The sequence below is a fragment of the Mytilus galloprovincialis genome, chromosome 11 (genome assembly GCF_965363235.1).
Source record: "Mytilus galloprovincialis chromosome 11, xbMytGall1.hap1.1, whole genome shotgun sequence".
NCBI lineage: Eukaryota > Metazoa > Mollusca > Bivalvia > Mytilida > Mytilidae > Mytilus > Mytilus galloprovincialis.
In genome coordinates, this window is record NC_134848.1 from 17,218,214 (window position 1) to 17,240,780 (window position 22,567).

The 22,567-nt window shown below is 33.7% G+C and overlaps 1 protein-coding gene across 4 annotated transcripts; it reads right to left on the minus strand.

Moving 5' to 3' along the window:
- Positions 1-328: 328 nt before the first annotated feature.
- Positions 329-21,614, minus strand: LOC143051772 (uncharacterized). 4 transcript variants are annotated; one of them, XM_076224695.1, is made up of 4 exons: positions 21,460-21,614; positions 18,521-18,685; positions 10,183-10,248; positions 329-3,903 (listed from the first exon to the last, which is right to left on the minus strand). In XM_076224695.1, exon 4 carries the CDS (start codon positions 2,768-2,770, stop codon positions 857-859), a length of 1,914 nt encoding a protein of 637 aa, XP_076080810.1. In that variant the 5' UTR covers positions 2,771-3,903; positions 10,183-10,248; positions 18,521-18,685; positions 21,460-21,614; the 3' UTR covers positions 329-856. The 4 variants fall into 4 exon arrangements, with proteins under 4 accessions (XP_076080810.1, XP_076080809.1, XP_076080811.1 ...); XM_076224694.1 differs by lacking the exon at positions 10,183-10,248; XM_076224696.1 differs by lacking the exons at positions 10,183-10,248; positions 21,460-21,614 and adding an exon at positions 19,683-19,705.
- Between the last annotated feature and the right edge of the window lie 953 nt (positions 21,615-22,567).

Consider the following 22,567-nt stretch of genomic DNA (forward strand, 5'->3'; position numbering starts at 1 on the left):
CTACAAATGAACTTTAATTATTGAATTATACAATGTCATGTGGTACCCTATCCATAGAGGAGCCATATCAAAGACATAAATAACTATCTGTGTAAATGATAGACCATTTTCGAGAAGTTCTGAGAATGTTGATTCCGAGAATATCGAAAGGCCCATCACAGATAGACACTTCCATACCTCACTTTTATATAAGCGTGAACCACTGAGGGTGTTCACGTAATTATACAGTCCTTAATTATCAAATGATCGTTACATATTTGGTCAGGTTACCAAAAAAGCAATATAAAAATGACAAAGTAATCACATAATAAAAAAAAAAACCCATAAGGAGGCTCATGAACGTCTTTATTATGAGCAACTCCGCCTAAATCTTTGTACATATTTTACTTTAAAATACTCATTGAATTTCTCCCGTCAGTTTTAAGAGCTAAAATTTGTTTATGATCAATCTATTAACAATTTTAAAAGTTGGTTGAAAACGTAAAATGTGGCATAGCAGTAATAAATTTCTAGCAATATAGATTAGTGTTAGCATTGTTTTGAATCTTATTTTGCATGATTCTTACTGTTTTATTCTATCAATTTTCTTTTTACAACCATTCAATATATTCAAAATATTCAAAATATTCTAATTAGTTAACCCTGTGCATGAATAATTCCAATTAATGCGCAGTTCACGATTATAAGTATAAGGAGACATTCAAATACTATTTTCTCACTTTTCTCACGACAAATACAACAGTTCAGATGAGCTGATGCATTTGTGGTAATATTTTCAAAAGCATGCACTAAAACGTTGTGATTGGTTAACATTGTCCTCAATTGCTTATATTGAACCAATGACGTTACGTTATTTTCATGAAACATACGGTAACGGCACTTCTCTGAATACATTCACTGGCAAAACTGAGAAACTGCAGGATTTGATTGGTTGCCAGAATTCGTACAAGTTTTCTGGTGTCATATAATGTGACGTCACTACATTACTCTTGTAAAAGCAGGCATCAAACTCTGGGCGTATGTTACTGAACCCGTATAGGTTTAAGGGTTCGATGTTCAATTTTTTCAAGCACAATGCAATATACACATCTTCTAAGTGAAAGAATGGAATATTTTTAGCCTTACGCAATATAGAGCTAGCGACATCACTACTCATTATGTAACCGGTACCAGAACACATAGGCGGGAACTGGGTTTTACGGTAACTGTTATACGAAACGAACCATTTTGAAAGGAGATCCCTGTTTGGTGAAGAAGGTCCCCAGCAATATCCACCGACAAATTCTTTTTTCGGTGCATGTTGTATTAAAAAGGGAAGTAACTCTGTATTCACAAACATATCTGTGTCAGTTTTCATAATGTATTTCGCTTTTGAACAAAACTTAACGGCCCATGAAATTCCTGATAAAGTTTTATAAGTTAAATTACCATATGAATCAACAAAATCAATCTGCACAATGTCTTTAAATATGAAACTTTCTTTCTGCAGCCTCACTTTAGAAAATGTATTTTCGGAATGATTTGAAGTTATATTATTTTCACCAGGAATTGCCGGAGATTGACGGTTGTTGTCCGGAATGTTACGAGTATTGCCGATCACAAATAAAAGCTTCATTGACGAGTTTTCATGATTACAGTTTGAACCCCATGTTTCTCGTATTGCTCTTCGTTCGTTGAAATCGCCCGGAGAACTTGAAATAAGGATTAAAATATCGATTGTATCTGCTTCAGAGCACAAGTCGTTTTGATTCAACAAAATATTGAAGTCATTTTTAAAGCACCTACTGCACGATTCGTTTCGCACAGGTAAAGATTCATTTATAACCTCGTTGTCAGTTTGTAGGGTCTTGTTCATTGACAATTTTGATTTATAAATTGTCTTTTTTATCTCATCATATCTATTCTGCAATTCAAATGAACGATCAATTAAATTGTGTCGTCCCAAAGCTTCCCTATAAGGGAACCTAACAACTGGTTTTCTTCTATTTCCAGGTCGAATTTGTTTTTGATTTACCATTTTGTCTACTGTGTCTCTAAGAAAAACATTCATAAATGGCATGCCATAATTAACTTTATTCGAATTGTTCTTCAGTTTATTTTTCTTTCGCAAATATCCATCCATTTTCTTATTGGGTTTTAGTAATCGGCTTGAATTTCTATTTTTGATGAGATCAGCATTGGTGAAAGTATTGTCAACTGTACTCTTAAATATTGGTGTTACTAAAAAGTCTCGTTTCGTATTAATAGGAACGTGATTAAAACGTGACCTTTTACTGTTATCAGTAAAAGTGTTATTCCTTTTGTGTGAACTGTTTATCAATATTTTGACCTTTGAACTTTGTTTAATGTCGAACGTATCAACACTGCCTGATACGACCAATTTGTCAGCTTTGTAATCGGGACCAGTATCGTACCTCGCTTTTACATTATTGAAATGACCACTCGAATTATTCTGTCTTGCCCGTTCATCACTTGAATGAATTTTTAATAGATTGGAATTATTTGTTAAATTTACAGCAGACGACGGAACGTCTAACTTTCTCTCCTCTTTCAGATTCCTCGTTATTATTACCGATTTATTAGATTTTACAAAATCTTGATCTCCATAAACCAAATCTTGAACTCCATAGTATCTCCTTTGATTTAAGTGTTTATAAATGTCTATTTGACCGCTATGAAAAGAATAAAACGTAAACAAAATGACGAAACTCACAGTGACAAATGCCAGCAAAGATTTCGATCTAAAGGTTCTGATGTTTATTCCACGCATAATCTATTTTCGTGGCATCTCTGTCGTCAACGTAAATCCTTGTCAGTTTTCATAAATTAGTTTACATATCATTACACCACAACTATTATAAATCAACCATATCATAGATGTCTTCCACCTTTACCATGTTTACGCTCCAAAATGAATTACAGGCATTTAGCATTTTATCATATAAAACGTAGAAAAATCATGAATGTATCTAACTGTTTTAGACGATTCAATGAATTGAGATCTATATTTTAATAAATACGAATAACATTTCCTCCATTAGAATTTTCAAGTGCCAAAAAGAACACGACTGCGAATGAAACGGCGTACATACATGGACAAATTTATCAGTTCAAATGTTTAAAGTACTTCCTCATGTGAAAGTTCTATACATAATTTGAAATTGCTTTTTCCGGCGTTAATAGTCCTATATCCTATAATTACAATTGATCCATTGTCATGTAACAATAGAACTTGTTTAAACGCAATAACAAAATAAAAGTTTCCTTTTTCTAAATGTTTTAACGTTTCAAAATGTATTTTCATGCAATCGGACTATGTTACCTTTTCTCCATTCAGAATATCTGATTTTTTCCCCTTTCGGAATATGTGAATTTTCCTCTATTCCCCTATTCGGAGTATTTAAATTAACTTTCCTGCGTCCGGAATATGAAAATTTCACTCTTTTCGGAGTGTGTTAACTTTCCTCTGTTCGGATTACCTTTACTTTTCTCCTTTCGGAATATTTTAACTTTTCTCCGTTCGGAATACGTGACGAATGATTCTTTCAATCTGTGACTTCATCGAATTTTATTTTTCGATTGAAAAAAATGGAAGTGCATTTCAAGAGACGTATAAATTCGTGTCACTTGGTTAAATGATAACCGATTCTTTTATTATAAAACACATCCATCAATAAACACCTGTTAGATATTCACAAAATAATCTCTGAAAAGAATTTATCTTTTACGGATATTTATAGAATGACGTAATGAAATTGCATATCGAGTTGTTTACATCAAGTTCGGTTATTTTATTTATTTTATCTCCGATATTGCATTGTTGTCTCCAGAAAGCCCTGTAAGGTTCGTGTGCCTTTATTTTACCCTTCTCTCTGACCTAGTGATGAATATTTATACACCTATCTGAAAAACAAAATAAAAAAGTTTGTCATGTCATATATGCAATTTTATAAATAATTTTGAATGTTGAAGGTCATACAGTGGTCTTCATGTATAATTGCTTATATCCACTTCAATTTAAAGTTGGCGGAAAGATGGCTCATCGACAATCATACCACATCTTATATTTATTTATATAACTCTTAACCTTCATGTTAAGCCTAACTTTAACTGTTTAAGGTACCCTTGTAATATTTTCTTCTTCATGTTCTAGGAGGACAGGGTTTCATATAGATAAGAATTCATAAAACCCGCCAAATTCTATATGTATATGTGTATATTCGAATTCTAAATCAAAAGTCTGAAATTCAGTTATTGTCGTTTGTTTGTGCCTGTCAAATTTGTTTTTCATACATTGCTTTTTTCAAGATTACGCCTTCAGTTTTCTCGTTTGACTTGATTGTTTCACCTTTTTCATGTAAGGCCTTTTGCAGTCGACTATACGGTATGTGGTTTTCATTGTTGAAGGCTATACGGTGGCCTCTTATTGCTTATATCCAATTCTTTTGGACTTTGACGGAAAGTTGTCTCAGTGAAACTCTTATTTTTATACATGTAGTATGTGTACATTTATCTCTTAAACTTCATGAATAACCTACAACTGAATGTTTACTTATTAAAACACTTGATAATAGATATATTGCATTAAAGCTGTTAACAACATTTGACCTTACTGATACATGTGTAACGTTATGTTACCCTGATAATATTATTATCTAAAGGACATGGTTTCATTAAGTATTCATAAATGAATATGTACATAACATATCTCAAAAATAAAGGTTACATCGTCTATCTTAAGATTTCTTTTGGTAAGAAAAATAAATTGGTTATACGGTTTCTACGGACTTTCCTGTCGAATCTATGATGACAAAATTGAATAGAATACGTTATAAGTTTCATGCATCCGAAACGCTTTTCTGGCTTTACTTTCAATAGGAACGTTTAAAGCCGATTATTTGAAAGCTACAGATGTGTAAGAATCGAAACAATTGAAGAGATACATGACCAAAAAGACCGTTAACAAAAACAGCCAAATTCATTCAAGATCAACTTTACCTCAATTTTTATCTTTTTCATATGTCTCAACAGTTAAGAATTAGTATATTTCAAGATTAAATCTACTGCACGTTTTTCTTCTTTTATAAACAAAAGAGGTGTTTGGTATTAATTTATCTCTAAAACTTTACTTTATAAAAGAGAGGCGAAACAAACAAGAAGGGCATTCAAACTTAAAGTTCAAAATAAACTGACAACGTTATGGCTGAAAGGAAAAAGACAAAAAACTAAAACTGAGCAAGATAAAGGCTTAAGCCCACCAAAAACTAGAGGTGATCTGTAAAAACCTACCTAAAAAATGAAAATATACGTTCATATCTGAAAAATAAAGTGTGAACCAAGTTCAACCCGTATATTTAAAGATTTTAACAAAAAAGTGGATTTATAGATTTCTCCAGACTATCAAAAGTAAGATAACATGTCTGAAAATTAAAGACTTGGTATAATTCGAGGTCAAATCGTCTGAGATCCTTCCCCTTAATATGAACAAAAGAGATGTAGGTTTTATAAGGGTTTTTTTTTTCTAGACTGTGAACATTAAGTAAACATTTACATACATGTCTACTCTAGAAGATAGGATATAAATTAAATGCAAGGTCCTATTTTGTGGAAATGATTTTTTTAGTGAACAAAAGGTATGTTGGTATTAGTTTAAACTTATTTATTAATAGTGGACTAGGAAACAAGTTGTGCAACTTATATTAATCCCTTTTCACTTGGCGGGTGCGAGTGCTGCCTTGTAGCGGCATTAACCTACTCTTTTTCGAAATCTACAAGGGTGTCTTTTACGTGCAAGAGATATGGCTCTCTCTTAACACAGGTCAGCCATTTATCGTCCCCTTCCGACGGACTATCATTGTTTTCTCAAGACCATACTCGGAAATGGTGTCAAGGGATAGCCGAATATTCAGTCCCTGAAATTTTCATCCTGGAACGGGAATCGAACCAGGAACCTTTGTGTTAGTAGTCTGATGCACTAACCACTTCATCACGGCTGTCCTGTGCATGTTGGGTATTAACCCGAATAATTCAGGCGTTATATTCCGCTGATCTACGATTACTTCATTAACCTTATAAGTAGGTGAGATCGATAATGGGGAAGGACTGAATTATTCGGATTAGTTTGATATTAAGTTATATATATACTTTCGAAATTGTGCATTTCACAGATGATGTCGGATATGTTCCTTATGTCGTAACTACAATACCCTTTCCCTTTCACGAATGGGACCTACAGAATTAGACTATTTACCGGATTTGTAATAACATAAGCAACACGACGGGTATTACATGTGGAGCAGGATCTGCGTACCCTTCCGAAGCACCTGATATCACCCCCAGTTTTTGATGGGGTTCGTGTTGCTTAGTCTTTAGTTTTCTATGTTGTGTCTTCTTTACTATTCATTGTTTGTCTGGGTTTTTTTTTAGGGCATGTCGTTGTCAGTTTAATTTCAATCTATGAGTTTGACTGTTCCTCTGGTATCTTTCGTCCCTCTTTAAGGAAATATACATGGAATATTCGTTGAAAAAGAGGTATATGTGTGCAGATGCGTATCTCAAGCGTGATTCGGGATTTGGACCCCCTTTTTAGCTCACCTGGCCTAAAAGGCCAAGTGAGCTTTTCTCATCACTTGGCGTCCGTCGTCGTCGTCGTCGTTAACAATTTTTCAAACATCTTCTCCTCTGAAACTACTGAATGGATTTGAATGAAACTTAAAATGATTGTTCCTTAGATTATCCTGCACAAAGTGTGTGCTTCGATTTTTGATCCGTCAAAAAACATGGCCACCGTTACTTAAAATAGAACATAGGGGTCAAATGCAGTTTTTGGCTTATATCTCAAAAACGGAAGCATTTAGAGCAAATCTGACACGGGGTAAAAATGTTCATTAGGTCAAGATCTATCAGCCCAGAAATTTTCAGATGAATCAAACAAACCATTGTTGGGTTGCTGCCACTTAATTGGTAATTTTAAGGAAATTTTGCAGTTTTTGGTCATTATCTTGAATATTATTATAGATGAAGATAAACTGTAAACAGCAAAAATGATCAGCAAAGTAAGATCTACAAATAGGTTTATATGACCAAAATTGTCAATTGACCCCTTAAGGGGTAAATGTCCTTTAATGACAATTTTTCACAATTTGTTCATCATATTTGCTAACTTTAAAAAATCTTCTCCTCTGAAACTACTGAATGGATTTGGATGAAACTTAGCATGATAGTTCCTTAGATTATCCTGCACAAAGTGTGTGCTTTGATTTTTGATCCGTCAAAAAACATGGCCGCCCTTACTTTAAATAGAACATAGGGGTCAAATGCAGTTTTTGGCTTATATCTCAAAAACGAAAGCATTTAGAACAAATCTGACATGGGGTAAAAATGTTCATTAGGTCAAGATCTATCAGCCCTGAAATTTTCAGACGAATCAATCAAACCATTGTTGGGTTGCTGCCACTTAATTGGTAATTTTAAGGAAATTTTGCAGTTTTTGGTCATTATCTTGAATATCATTATAGATAAAGATAAACTGTAAACAGCAAAAATGATCAGCAAAGTAAGATCTACAAATAGGTTAATATGACCAAAATTGTCAATTGACCCCTTAAGGGGTAAATGTCCTTTAATGACAATTTTTCACAATTTGTTCATCATATTTGCTAACTTTAAAAAATCTTCTCCTCTGAAACTACTGAATGGATTTGGATGAAACTTAGCATGATAGTTCCTTAGATTATCCTGCACAAAGTGTGTGCTTCGATTTTTGATCCGTCAAAAAACATGGCCGCCCTTACTTTAAATAGAACATAGGGGTCAAATGCAGTTTTTTGGCTTATATCTCAAAAACGAAAGCATTTAGAGCAAATCTGACACGGGGTAAAAATGTTCATTAGGTCAAGATCTATCAGCCCTGAAATTTTCAGACGAATCAAACAAACCATTGTTGGGTTGCTGCCACTTAATTGGTAATTTTAAGGAAATTTTGCAGTTTTTGGTCATTATCTTGAATATCATTATAGATAAAGATAAACTGTAAACAGCAAAAATGATCAGCAAAGTAAGATCTACAAATAAGTTAAATATGACCAAAATTGTCAATTGACCCCTTAAGGGGTTATTGTCCTTTAATGACAATTTTTTCACAATTTGTTCATCATATTTGCTAACTTTAAAAAATCTGTTCCTCTAAAACTACTCAACCAAATTCAACCAAACTTCATTTGAATGATCAGTAGGGTGTATAAAATAAAGTTTGTGTTTTATTTTCTATTTCGTCAAAAAACATGGCCGAAGGCATTGTTTACCAGGTGAGCGATTCAGGCTCTTGAGAGCCTCTTGTTTTAACGATCAATGCCTTTGAATTGAGACATATGGTTGGACCCCATTTTTATCTTGGGTTAAAATCCCACTTTCTTTGAAAAATGGCTGGATCCGCACTTGCGTGTGGTAACAATTTGCAGTCTTTTATCTCTTAACGCAAATCAATTTATATATAAATATGTGCAAAAGATTATTTTAAGTTCATCATGAAATTGATCTTTTTTTTAACATGCATGTGTAAAGTTTTATGATAAGAGATTGCAAAGCTTACAAGGATATCAGTGGATAGTGTCTTCAAAGAAATGAGAATAATGGACAAAATGCACAGAATAATTGTCCTTAAAATATAATAAACAAGAATGTGTCCATAGTACACGGATGCCCCACTCGCACTATAATTTTCCATGTTCAGTGGACCGTGAAATTGGGGACAAAACTTTAATTTGGAATTAAAATTAGAAAGATCATATCATAGGGAACATGTGTACTAAGTTTCAAGTAGTTGTGACTCTAACTTCATCAAAAACTACCTTGACCAAAAACTTTAACCTGAACTTCGCACTTTCATTTTCTATGTTCAGTTGACCATGAAATTGGGGTCAAAACTATAATTTGGCATTAAAATAAGAAAGATCATATCATGGGGAACATGTGTACTAAGTTTCAAGTGGATTGGACTTCAACTTCATCAAAAACTACCTTGACCAAAAACTTTAACCTGAAGTCGGACGAACGAACGAACGGACGAACGGACGAACGAACGGAGGCACAGACCAGAAAACATAATGCCCCTCTACTATCGTAGGTGGGGCATAAAAACTGAGAATAATGGATCGTTCTAAGACGTCGAGATCATTCATAAAAAAAAAACATATGACGTGGGAGTACGATCGGAACAGCCCTGGCAATATATTCATATTTTACAACCGTCGTGTACTCAAAGCATTTGAAGGACGTCATGTTAGAATAAAGAATTGAGAATAACGGGGTGCTGCAATGTATATTATAAAAGATATCAATAACGAACAACCAATATAAAATGGGCTAAACCGCCCTCTTATATTTGCATAAAACTTTTACAACAGCATAAACAATGCATTGTATATTGATTAAGTATGATATATGATTTAATATAAAACATTACACATAAAAGAACCCTCAATCTAACCCGAATAATCCAGTCGTTATATTCCGACTCACTATCGATCGCTCGAGAGGACACTGACCGATAGAGGGCGCTGAATCATTCGAGTTACCCTCAATCATGCAGTTTTTCAAATAAAGTACGGTGTTTCTGATTTATTTTTATTGATATTTGAGTGATTTAAACCTTCCTTGTTCTTTTTCTATTTTGTTTAGTTTTAGTATTTTATTGCACAATTTAATATTTTTACGGGGAGGTGCAATTTTGATTTTCTTTAGTTTGTATAATCATCATATTATAATATTTTAAGGTGGAAGGGTCTGCGGTTTTTTTTTTTTTGTACACTAAAAAAATACCTGAAAAAAATCTGTTAACAGTATTTAAAATTATAGTTATTGATAAAAAGAACAAAAATGTGAAATTTAATTACTTGACTTACAATGCGACTTCGGGAAATGAAACCAGAATTGAGAAAACAACTTAACTGAAGAATTGTAATTAATTATCTGACGTGGTGTGGTATATTCGTATTCCTTTCAGTTACAGCTTTTATAAGTATGTTAAAATCCAATTGGTTGATAGTTAATGTATTTTTCATATGTTTTCTGTTATAAATTGAATATCGTTCACATTTATGCCTTTACGTCTTGACTGAAAGCACTACCGTTTACCCCCACCCCCGCAAAGGTAGTCCCGAATGTTACAATGTTGTGACTCACCTTCACAAGACTATCTAGACCACCGTCAAGGAAGTTTTCAACTCGACTGTATTTACATTATTTTTTCTGAAATATTTACATGTGCATCTAAAAGTGTCAATCAAATCAAATAGATATAAAGACACCATATATGGTGGTCTTGTAATTGTAGAGTTATCAACAAGAATATGCACTTATTTCAACCCTCTATGTTGAGGTAATATAAGCCGTACGTTTTATAGTTTTCCCTTATCCACCTCATTGAGACTCGTGTGGATAGTTCACTCATTGCTAATCACAACTATTTTTTTTTGTTTCAACGGTACTTTTAAACACTATACGTATTTTTTTTCAAATATTCCTTAATGGATTTGTTCGCTGTTAAGTTAGCAAATGGATAATTTCACGCAAAATTTTTCATATTATATTCACACCGGTCTTTAATATAGACTATGTTTTTGAACTGTTTTCCAATAATTATTATTTAGATAATATGTCAACATAATATACACATTAAAAAATCAAGCTTTTGGTAAGAGGATACTTTATCCATGCCTGTTACAAAAGCGTGCAAGCTGTCGTCTGTTTGAAATCTGTAAAACTCAATGAGTTCGATATCTAATCACCTTATGGGAGAGAATATGATAAATTTTATCTTTAAAACAGTCATAAAACAAAAAAGTGCTTTTATGTCTTAAAATCAATTACTGTAATTTATAACCCTATTGATAACGTGTTTTTGATAGACGAAGTTGTATCTATGATCTGTCCAGTTTCTTTGTTAAATTTATTTCGTTTAACCATTTATACGGACTACGCTTATATTAATTATAATAAGTATAAAGTATAAAGTGATTGGATCGATTTTGGGATAGAAAAATTATACCTGAATCAAAAATTAAAATGAATTTTAATGTGCGTATTATTATGCGTTTACTTTTCTACATCGGTTAGAGGTATAGGGGAAGGGTTGAGATCTCATAAACATGTTTAACCCCGCCGCATTTTTGCGCCTATTCCAAGTCAGGAGCCTCTGGCCTTTGTTAGTCTTGTATTATTCTTAATTTTAGTTTCTTTTGTACACTTTGGAGTTTAGTATGGCTTTCATTATCACTGAACTAGTATATATATTTGTTTAGGGGCCAGCTGAAGGACGCCTTCGGGTACGAGAATTTCCCGCTGCATTGAAGACCTGTTGGTGACCTTCTGCTGTTGTCTGTTCTATGGTCAGGTTGTTGTCTCTTTGACACATTCCCCATTTCCATTCTCAATTTTAACCTAATACATGTACATGTAGATAAAATTCATTTCCACCAAAAAAAATAGTCATATAGTTTTTGTATAGTGTTTGTTTTGTGTTCGAGATGCATTCAACAGTAACTTTTGATATACGAAATAACAAGTGGTATGAAAACGCCGTTGAAAGTAAAACCACTTTGTACGGAACATAGATACGGCATTCTTCTAGACCCCGAGTTTCTTTTGTCCAGGGGGCTCGGTGGCCGAGTGGTGTAAATATTAGTATTGGCATTCCAACACTTAGGTTGATGGTTTGCATCCCGCTCCACTCTAATGTTAAGTGACTAGGATTGTAAGTGTTCCTTCCGAAGGTCGGGAGTTCTATCCGAACAATCCGACTTCCTCCGCCATTTTAAACACAAACTAATCAATCATTCAATACATCGTTCAGAACTAATGAATGTTCTATGGGACCACGTAGGTCTATATTTTGCAGAAACAGTATGCAATCATGTGTCTACTTATTGGCGATAAATTGGTCCTGCTTTACAGAAAAATCCGAAAAATTGGTCACTGTGTGGCATCATCGTCGGGTATAAGTACTCCCTTAGCGGTGACCCCCCCCCCCCAAAAAAAAAAAAATGTGAAGTCGAGTAAAGTCTAGACTAATTGTTCGAATTTTCATTATATGCTGCGTTTTGCGGACAAGTTTAAAAGTTGTGTGATAGTGATTCCTAATGATGTAGTAGGACTGATTATGTTTTCACTGTACTGATGACGTTGAAAATGAAAAACATGTTGTGTTATACTGTCCTGTATATTCAGATATTCGTAATGTTATTTTTGACTATGCTAGTATGGCAGCAGTCCTCTTGCGCCAATTACTGTTTTTCACGGGTATCATTTGCGCAAAATTTTATTTTCAAAATGTATCATTTGCGCCAATAATCGGAACTCATTTGCGCCAATTTACCTGTGCACATATCAATCATAAACATATTAATGATTAATAATTGTTCTTATTTTTGGCTTAAAAAGTATCATATGATCGGAGATATTTCACCATGAAGATGAGCATCTGGAGAGAAATGACTTGAAATGCAGTAGACAGTCCATGTACAGAAAGAGAAGAAAACGTATTGCTTTGCTGAATATTTAATATAAGATATGTCAAAAGAGAAGAAAATATAAGCTTTTGCTGATTATGTTTTGCTTTGCTCCCACCATCCATATGGGCGGAAACTCTATCTACCGCAAGATGTACTAGTAATGGAGCAGAAGCATTCCACGGGGAATTATTATGAACTGTTTTATGTATTTCATCCTTCAATGTTTGTCTTTTTGGACAATAAAGTGAAGTTACAAGCTACTACCTACATTAAATTAGGAAGTACTCATGCAGCAGCAGTAAGAAGAAAGTATGTTTCAGAAAAGGAAACATTTGCCGTATAAACTGCCGTTTCCAAGTCCGAATAAAGGTGGAGGGAAGTCATTTTTCTTCTAATTGGCGCAATCGTATGATTTATTTTTGGCGCAAATGATACCATGTAATTTTAAAACAGGCGGCGCAAACGTAGCATTGGAGAAAAAAAGTTGTGGCGCAAAAGGACGCATCTTTGGCGCAAACGGATCTCTCCCGCTAGTATTGTTGATGAGAATTTTTTACATATGTCTGATAATGAAAAATTAATTTCTTTTTACAAATGAAAATATGGTATTTTATACTGCCAAAATCTACTATGAAATTTTAATAAAGCGAAAATGTATTTTATATTCCTGATAGTTGACATGTATTTGTATTATAATTTAAGAACAATTGTTTTATAGTCTCTCATAACTCTTTATAGAGTGGCTCTTGTTGTTTACTTGTGTTTTAAAAAGCTGCATATTTTATATGTAACAAGTGGTGAGACTTTAACGAAGTATTTGTCTTGTCTTGTCCATGATCCTTAATTGGCTATCTCTCTCTTCAAATCGTCAGAATCGGAAAGGGAGGGACGTTCTTATTTAACGAAACATGTGATAAGTTCAAGCCTGTCAAAACACATTTATCCTTCAATTATTCATTTGAAATGTTCGTAAAACAAAGGTATATTATATTTAAGGATGAACAACGCTGTATTTCGAAATAAGCTATCGTTTACACAGATAAATTCATGTAAAGAAATCGGATAAAGTGTATGGCAGTAGGTGTTTACTGTACAAGGATAAGAAAAGAGGGACGAAAGATACCAGAGGGACAGTCAAACTCATTAATCGAAAATAAACTGACAACATCATGGCTAAAAATGAAAATGACAAACAGACAAACAATAGAACACATGACACAAGATAGAAAACTAAAGAATAAACAACACAAACCCCACCAAAAACTAGGGGTGATCGCAGGTGCTCCGGAAGGGTAAGCAGATCCTGCTTCACATGTGGCACGCGTCGTGTTGCTTATGTGATTACAAATCCGGTAAATTGTCTAATTCGGCAGGTCACATTCATGAAAGGGAAGGGCGTTGTAGTTACGACGTAAGGAAAATATCCGATATCATTTGTGAAACGGCTATTCCATAACAGTCAACCAACTCGTAATGGCGTCCGTAAAATTTACGAAGTGATGATTTCAACTTCACCATTTGGAACTCTTGGTTTAATACTTCCTTGTGAGCAGCATCCCTTTATCAAGAAAATCATAATAGGAAATATCTTATCAATTGGGAGATATATACACCGTATGCAGGTGCTGCTGGAATGTTGCTAATTATAAATGGAAAGTTCACAATTGGAAAGCTGAAATCACCTCTTTGTCGTAAAGTTTTGTTTTCAATCGACCCTCAATGTCAATTTCTAGTAAGTCAAGATATGAGACTGACTTAACTGTATTTGTTGTTTCCTTTATCTCTAGTTCGATGGGATTGATGCGTTCAACATAGTCACCAAATTTTGAATTATTTAGTGAAAGAAATAAAACAGTTACTTTTTGCTGTCATTGTTTCTTTGCTTCGGGGTACCTATATCCGCTGGTGATGTTACACAGTGATGATGCTGATCGATTTGTGTCATTCTAGTTAAGAGGAAAGGAAAGTATGACTTGAACGAAACCCTGTATGGAGTATGGAGATCAGTAGATCATGTTATATATATACTAGTATACAAAAAATGAGATCTCGTTAAGCAAACTATGAAATCTAGTTAAAAAGGTTATACAAACAATGAATAAGACAGACTATAACAGATTCTGTTAATTAGATAAAAGAGCTGGTGAACACACAATAAAACTATCAAAACAATGGTTTTGTAATTGCAAATAGCATTACGACGGGTCCACACATGAAGATGGAAAGTGTTTGGCCTTCCGGAACACCTGTGGCGTTCAAAAATATATCACGTCATTGGTTGCATTTTACCATTGTTTATCAAGTTGTAGTCTGGTACCTGGTCGTTATTTTACAAACTGAATGTTTAACGGATATAACCACCCTTATCACGTAACATTATTACATTGTAGCCAATGACAACATTTGATGTACACTTTTGAATATATTTCCAAGAATGCATTAGCGCCGGTAATAGGAAAATGATTTGAACATAGACTATGTACAAAACGTATGTACATATTATTTTCGTCAACAAAAAATGTAATGTTTAATGACTTATCTTTTTTTACCTAGGAGGGGAGGCGAGTCATTTTGTTATCTAACATACAAAATTTCTTGATCTTCCCCATAATATTTCACTATATTTATCTGATCCCCCCAGTAAAAACATTAAAAAAAAAATGATCCCTCCTCTATTAAACATGCCAAATTTTAACATGCAAAACACTTACCATGTTATTTCACGAAAATATTGAAAATGAAATATTCTCAGTGGATTGAGTCCAAAACGTATTTGAGGGAAAATTGTCTTGAAATAGGGCTCTTCCATGAATATAAGTAGGTTGAGCAAGCCAGTGCTTTAAGTAGTTTTTTTCTAATTTCCTATATTGTGCTATTAAAAAAACATGATCCTAAGTAACTCTAAAACATAACTTTTTGAAAAAGTAACAACTTACACATTATTTACTTAGAGGAATCTATTATATGTCCCTTTCTTGAACGCTGCTTAAACTTAAGTTTTAAGTAAGGCCTTATTGAAACCTCAATTGAGTCGCTTAACTTTTATATGGATAGGTCATGCTTTCAGCTTGAACAATTCAATTACTCATTAGTTGTCACATTTCATTCATAAATGTGTGATAGGTCACATTTCATTCATAAATGTGTGATAGGTCACATTTCATTCATAAATGTGTGATAGGTCACATTTCATTCATAAATGTGTGATAGTAACCTCAAAATTTATATTTATAAGGCAAAAAAGTACAAATATTGAGGGAGTTAGAGTTATAAATGGACCCAACCGGATCTTTTAATGAAAACAAAAAGATACATTAGTGGTGTTCATCATCTCAGAATCATCTTGTGTATCAATATTCAACTGTGTGTATTCAGATCAGATGAATATTTAATCATGTATTGGAGAATGTATTGCTCTACACTATATTCCAAGTGTAAAAAATATTGACCCCCCCACTCTGAATTTATAAAAAAAATCTGACTCCCCCATTTTCCACATACAGAAAAAAATTTGATCCCACCTGTATTTTGACCAGTCCCCCCCCCTTCCCAGATAAAGAAAATGATAAGTCCCTTATACCGGTGTATATAGAATACCATTCATACCTCACGCTTCAGATTGGAATTGGGGTTTGGGTGATGCTGGATTCGGGGTCGGCTGTTTAAGGATGAAGGGACGTGTCTTGTAAGCACCTTTGGTTCCTTATCGTCCAACGGCAGATACTTCAAACAGAGGAAAATCAATTCGAATGTGATTCTTATTTACAAGACAGACATTTCTTTAAATTAATTAAGACTTTAAGAATAATAAAACAAAAACTTAATTAATAATTAAATACATTATGCAATCATAAACTAACTTACCTTTCATAGGTAAAACAATACAAAGTCATCATGTTTCGTTTATTTGCATATATGAGGGTATGGATGGGGTTCACAGAACATATATTAATGGACAACAGGTATAGTATAAAAGTTAATAAAGATAAAAGAGACAAATTGGCAAAAAAATATAAAATAACGGGGGGCTAAAACATAGATATAGAAAAAAGAGTTTTGACAAAAGGGATAAAGAAAACAGAAAAACGACATAAAACTAAAAAAATAGAAATGATTGACCCCCATTCAGAGCCTCATACAGTATAATCCGTCATATATCATCACAATGTGGTAAAGGTTAGAATATAGTACCTCGGGACAAAATCATCAATACACGTTGTTTAATTTAAAATACCATGTTTTTGCATTAAAAATTTGTTTTTACAAACCGGCAAAGTGGTGTTCTTTTTAACCACAACAGACGACATCCACAACAGACGACATTTCTCAATTCGGAAAAAATGGTTATCATACTTGTAATACATTTGTATGTACTGGATAAGGAACTTCATTTCCATATTGAATATTTGTTACCTTTATTAGGGTATTTTTTCTCGATTATACCCCCCCCCCCCACCCCCATCCCCCACCCACCCACTATTCTTGCTTCTCTATGTGTAAAAAACCAATTTTTCCCTTATTTTTGTTTTAGTTTTGCCATTGCCTTTTTCTTACATGCTTTGACCGATTTTCAGAAGTTAAAAATCTATTTCTAAACCATACTTGTTTAGGTATTTTTCTCAGTTTTACCCCCCCCTTTTTTTTCCTCTTCTGTAAACCCCTTCAATACTATCATAGATGATTTGTACATACTTTAAAATATCTTCAAGTAACAATATATTAGCTGACCAAGACCCGTTATTGGCCCTATCTATGTTTATTCAGTAAACAATTAGGGGTGGAAAGGTAATTTATTCCCAGAGTTATCGTAATATGTACACAAGAAGATGTGTTCCTCATTAAATGGAGCATAATATACATGTAGTAACAAAAGTTCAAGTTGAAAAAAGATTCCCACTACAAACATTACATGTAATATATAATGTATAAATGTTTACATTTTAAAAAATATCTCAATCATAGTATCGCTCGCAAATAAAGGAAAGATGTAAATAAATGTGGCACAAAACTCCTTCAAAAATTAATTTAGCTCGTTAAACTAAAAACAAAAATTGACAAAATATCTTTTATTTACCATTCGATTCTTCAACACAAATATAAAAATTTCCAAAAACACTATCTCGGAAAAAAATCATTGGATATATAGCTGTTAATCATTGACTAAAGCATTTATTAATTGTTTCCATTCACAGTATAATGTGATGAAAACGTTCAGATGATGTCTTCAGAGTTACCTCCCTGTAGTGTTATGTACAACTTTAACTACATAAAATTGGAAGAAGGCACCAATAAACAGTTCTTGCTGCTGCAAGACAACGCAGGTAATAAACGCATACTAGACACAGGCTCCCTGTTTTCTTTATGTTTTACCAACTGAAAGTTGTATTTTTTACTCTCAAGGTACAACATACAAAGTGATTTACTATCAGCATTTATTTATCTTTAAAAACGAAGATTGACTACTTGGGTCTGGAGTGGGGTCCTTAATTTCTTTATTTTTAAGACCAATTTTCTTTAGTCTGTATTCTATCTTTATCGTCAATTATCCTCTATTCTTATATTTTAGCACCCCATTCTTCTCATCTTTTTAAGATTTTGTTAGTCTTTTAATCTGGTGTTTTCCCATTATTCTTTTTGGTGTAAACCCCAACCAAACCCGCGCTTACGTAACAAGATAATCTAAGAAGTTTGTACTATTTTGGTCCAGTAAGTGGTAAGTGCGGTCAGATGTACTGTCCAAAGATTAAGATAATTTCTAATATCTATCTAATCATAAAAATAAAAAAGGAAGGTGTGGTATACTTGCCAATGAGACAACTCTCCACAAGAGACCAAATGACACAGAAATTAACGACTATAGGTCAACGTACGGCCTTCAACAATGAACAAAGTCCATAACCGCATAGTTAGCTATAAAAGGCCCAAAAATAACAATGTAAAACAATTCAAACGACAAAACTAACGGCCAAATTTATGTATTTATATAAATATTAAAAAAAAATCGAACTCACCTATAACATTTAAAGCCAAAAGCTTCCAGTACTATTCTATCCACGTTCAAATTTGTACTTTTCCTTCCCTATTTAAGAAGGTAAATTTTCCGGTCTCTAGTTTGACTGATTTGGTTGATTTCAAGGTTGACCCCTGTAATCTATCAGACTAATAGTTGATAAAGTCTGTATATATAAATGTATTGACACTTTTTGTTTTTATAAATTTACCTGTAAAGACATCTAAAATGTATATCTGAATCTACGCGACATATTTTATCACTGTTCGTTAAGCAAACAACGATATGTCATATGGATTAATTTATCCTTTAAAGAGGCCCCTCATGGGGGGGGGGGGGTCCTAGTAATCACATAATCACCATTTTTTTGCCAATATAATCATATAATCATTTAATATTTGCTTATCTTTAGTAATCAAATAATCATAAACTAAAAATACAGTCCTAGGTAATCAAATAATCATGAAATATTTGGCTTAATAATCAAATAATCATTAAAAAACGGCCAAGTAATCATATAATCAAAAACCCCATGAGGGTCCTCTTTAAAGCATGCATGTACGTCGCGTATTGAATAAACGTAATCAGCATATAATTTAAACATGCTAATATTGATCATTTACAATTTTAAAATCTAAGTTTGTTAGAACAAGGATAAGGGTTATATTCAAACAACTGCACAGGGGCGGATCCCAAATAAAGGATGAGAGGTACGGGTGTAACTGTGTTTGTATCCCCTTTATGACTTGTAAATAATGCATATGAATGGGGACATATCAGTCACGGTTGGAATCCCCTTCAAAAATGCTAATACTATATGTCACCGTGCTAGATTCGGTAATAAACCCCCAAAATTGCCCCGGGTCTCCCCACTTCTGTAACCCCAACTGCAGGATTTCGATTGCTGACAATTTCGACAACTCCCGCCAATTTTCCCTTGTAGATCGGATCTGTTTTCAGGTGTATATATGTTAGAGTGAATTTGTAGGAAATCATTAGTGATTAAATAATATAATCCCTGAAAATGACCAGTGATTTACAAATTTTAAGAAATATTTTAAATTTTCCTGAAATGATTTCAAGCATTATCAATAATATATAGAAAGATCCATCGGTTGATAAACACAAATCAAAGATATATACAAATAATTCATCAGTATTACCTAGCCTGGAAACCTGGCCCAATCATACTGCGTAGATAGCGGAGCAAATCAGTAGCCAGGACCCCTGGCTACAGTATTACCCTGTTACTCATGTATCAATCGGAACTACTCGGCCCTTCTGGTTGCACGAAGAAATTGTACTCGGCATAGCGAGAATGACCGAGTAGTTACGATTGACCCTGTTATGTTTTAAGTGAACAGTTACCTTTCTTGTCTATTTATAAAATTTAATTGAAAATTGTTTTCAAGTTATATATTCTATGTAATTGGGTTGAATCACTTGAGCACATAGTATTATATATTTGTTTTAAAATCCACACTTATCATCTGTATATAAAACTTTAAAACTTTTTTTGTTTAAACTCCCAACCACAAGTATGTACATATCTGTTGTGGGAGACCAGTGCTCTGATTTATAACAGAGGAAATACCTGTACAAAACAGAAGAAAACTTGAAAAAAAGTATTTCAAAATGAAATTGATAATACCAAAATCAATCCAAAGATCATGTAATTTGTTGTAAGGGAACGACCATTTGACTTCGAAAGGGAGAGAGGAGGGTGGTTACAGGTTTTCCCCCCTAAAAAATATCTGATCTCAAATTTGATGAGAAAAATAACATGTGGTTAGGCCAAGCAGATGAAAAAAAACCAGTTCGTTCATAAAAGGACTGAAAAAAGGATACATTCGTCACAACTCAGGCGATTCCGTACCTTCATCTAAGGATAGAAGGAGAGTAGCGGATTCACCCGAGGTTTGCCGATTGAGGTCTTAGTCATTCGTCACAACTCGGTCGATTCCGTACCTTCATCTAAGGATAGAAGGAGAGTAGGGATTCAACCGAGGTTTGCCGATTGAGGTCTTAGTCATTCGTCACAACTCGGTCGATTCCGTACCTTCATCTAAGGATAGAAGGAGAGTAGCGGATTCAACCGAGGTTTGCCGATTGAGGTCTTAGTCATTCGTCACAACTCGACCGATTCCGTACCTTCATCTAAGGATAGAAGGAGAGTAGCGGATTCACCCGAGGTTTGCCGATTGAGGTCTTAGTCATTCGTCACAACTCGGCCGATTCCTTACCTTCATCTAAGGATAGAAGGAGAGTAGCGGATTCACCCGAGGTTTGCCGATTGAGGTCTTAGTCATTCGTCACAACTCGGCCGATTCCGTACCTTCATCTAAGGATAGAAGGAGAGTAGCGGATTCACCCGAGGTTTGCCGATTGAGGTCTTAGTCATTCGTCACAACTCGGTCGATTCCGTACCTTTAGAATAGCGGATATACCCGAGGATGCCGATTGAGAAAGGATAATTTCTGATTACTGGTTCTTCTTAAACTGACCTTATCAAAAACAAAGACGTGTGAAGTAAGAAAAAGTTTCAAAGTCAATAGACCATGGCAATGAGATGTGTCAAGGCTAATACAACTGCATACCAAATATCATTGACTTACCAGATAAACCGACCTAATCGAAAACTAATACATTGTTGACGCCGATGACAACGATGCCGTCGGAATTAAAATACTATTAAGTCTCGTTTATTTTTACTCTGCCAAGGCCAGACTAAGACAAACTGCAGAGCAAGTAATTCAAAACAGAGAATTTCGCCGCGTTAAGCAATCACCAACCATTCAATCAATCAATCAATACAGAATTCATTCAAAGCGGTTTATAAAAATAAATGATTTGTTACTGTATTAGAATATTGAGCTTGGACTTCTTAAACTTATTGTTTCTAAAGATGTTATATTATTTTTATAGAATACATTATTTTACCTTTAGTCTTTGTCCCTTCATTCCAGTTACATGTATTATATAGTAAGTATACATGTATCCCCTTACTTTATTTTTCTAGTGATTGTGCGTAAATCCTGAAAATAGTAGTAGTCATATATAAACCAATAAAGTTATCATTCAGTGATTCTATACATAATCCCTAACAATTTCAGGGTTTATGCATAATACTGATTACATAACTGCAACATACAAGTAGATAGGAATCTGATGTACAGTAGTTGTCGTCTGTTTGTGTAGTTCATACGTGTGTCTTTTTCTCGTTTATATATAGACTAGACCGTTGGGTTTCACGTTTGAATGGTTTTATACTAGTTAAGTAATTTTTTGGGCCCTTTATACAGAGCTTGCTGTTCGGTGTGAGCCAGGGCTCTATGTTGAAGGCCGTACCTTGACCTATAATGGTTTACGTTTATAAATTGTTACTTGGATGGAGAGTTGTCTAATTGGCACTCATACCAAATCTTCCTATATCTAGATTATTTATTGTTATAATAGTGATAAACAAAATTATGTGTAAGTATATCATAATGTGCCAATGTAAATAACATAATTTAACATAAAATACACACTATATATTGCTTAATTCGACCTTTAATTATATAATGACATTGTTTTAGGAAAATACAAATCAATCATTTGTAACTTAAATACCTCTCTGTTTTTATTCTATTGCGAAGGAGAAAAGTTTGTGATACATGTAACGGAAATTGTAAATGATATCGGAAATTATTAGTGTTTGACATTAAAAACCAAACTCACCGGCATAATTTGTCGTTTCAAGATTATTATAATCTACGAACTGTTAATTCAATAGATATGTTCCAGACCGTATGAGTATTTGGACCGTACGCGTATGGTCTGGACCGTATGCGTACTTTTTCAAAATACTCATACGGTCGGACCGTACGCGTACGGTCTGACTAATATTAAGAAGTTGTCAAAGTTAATTAGATCCATATAACAGATCAATATAACTTAACTCTCAAATAGATATAAAAAAGTTTAATTGTAATTGAAAAAAAAAACCAACTATATATTTTAATGATTTAAAAAATTCACGCTAATTGAATCTGTTAATCTCTTGTAT

Excerpts from the sequence above, each read along its gene's own strand:
- LOC143051772 (XM_076224694.1), bottom strand. The coding sequence starts at position 2,770 with ATGCGTGGAATAAACATCAGAACCTTTAGATCGAAATCTTTGCTGGCA.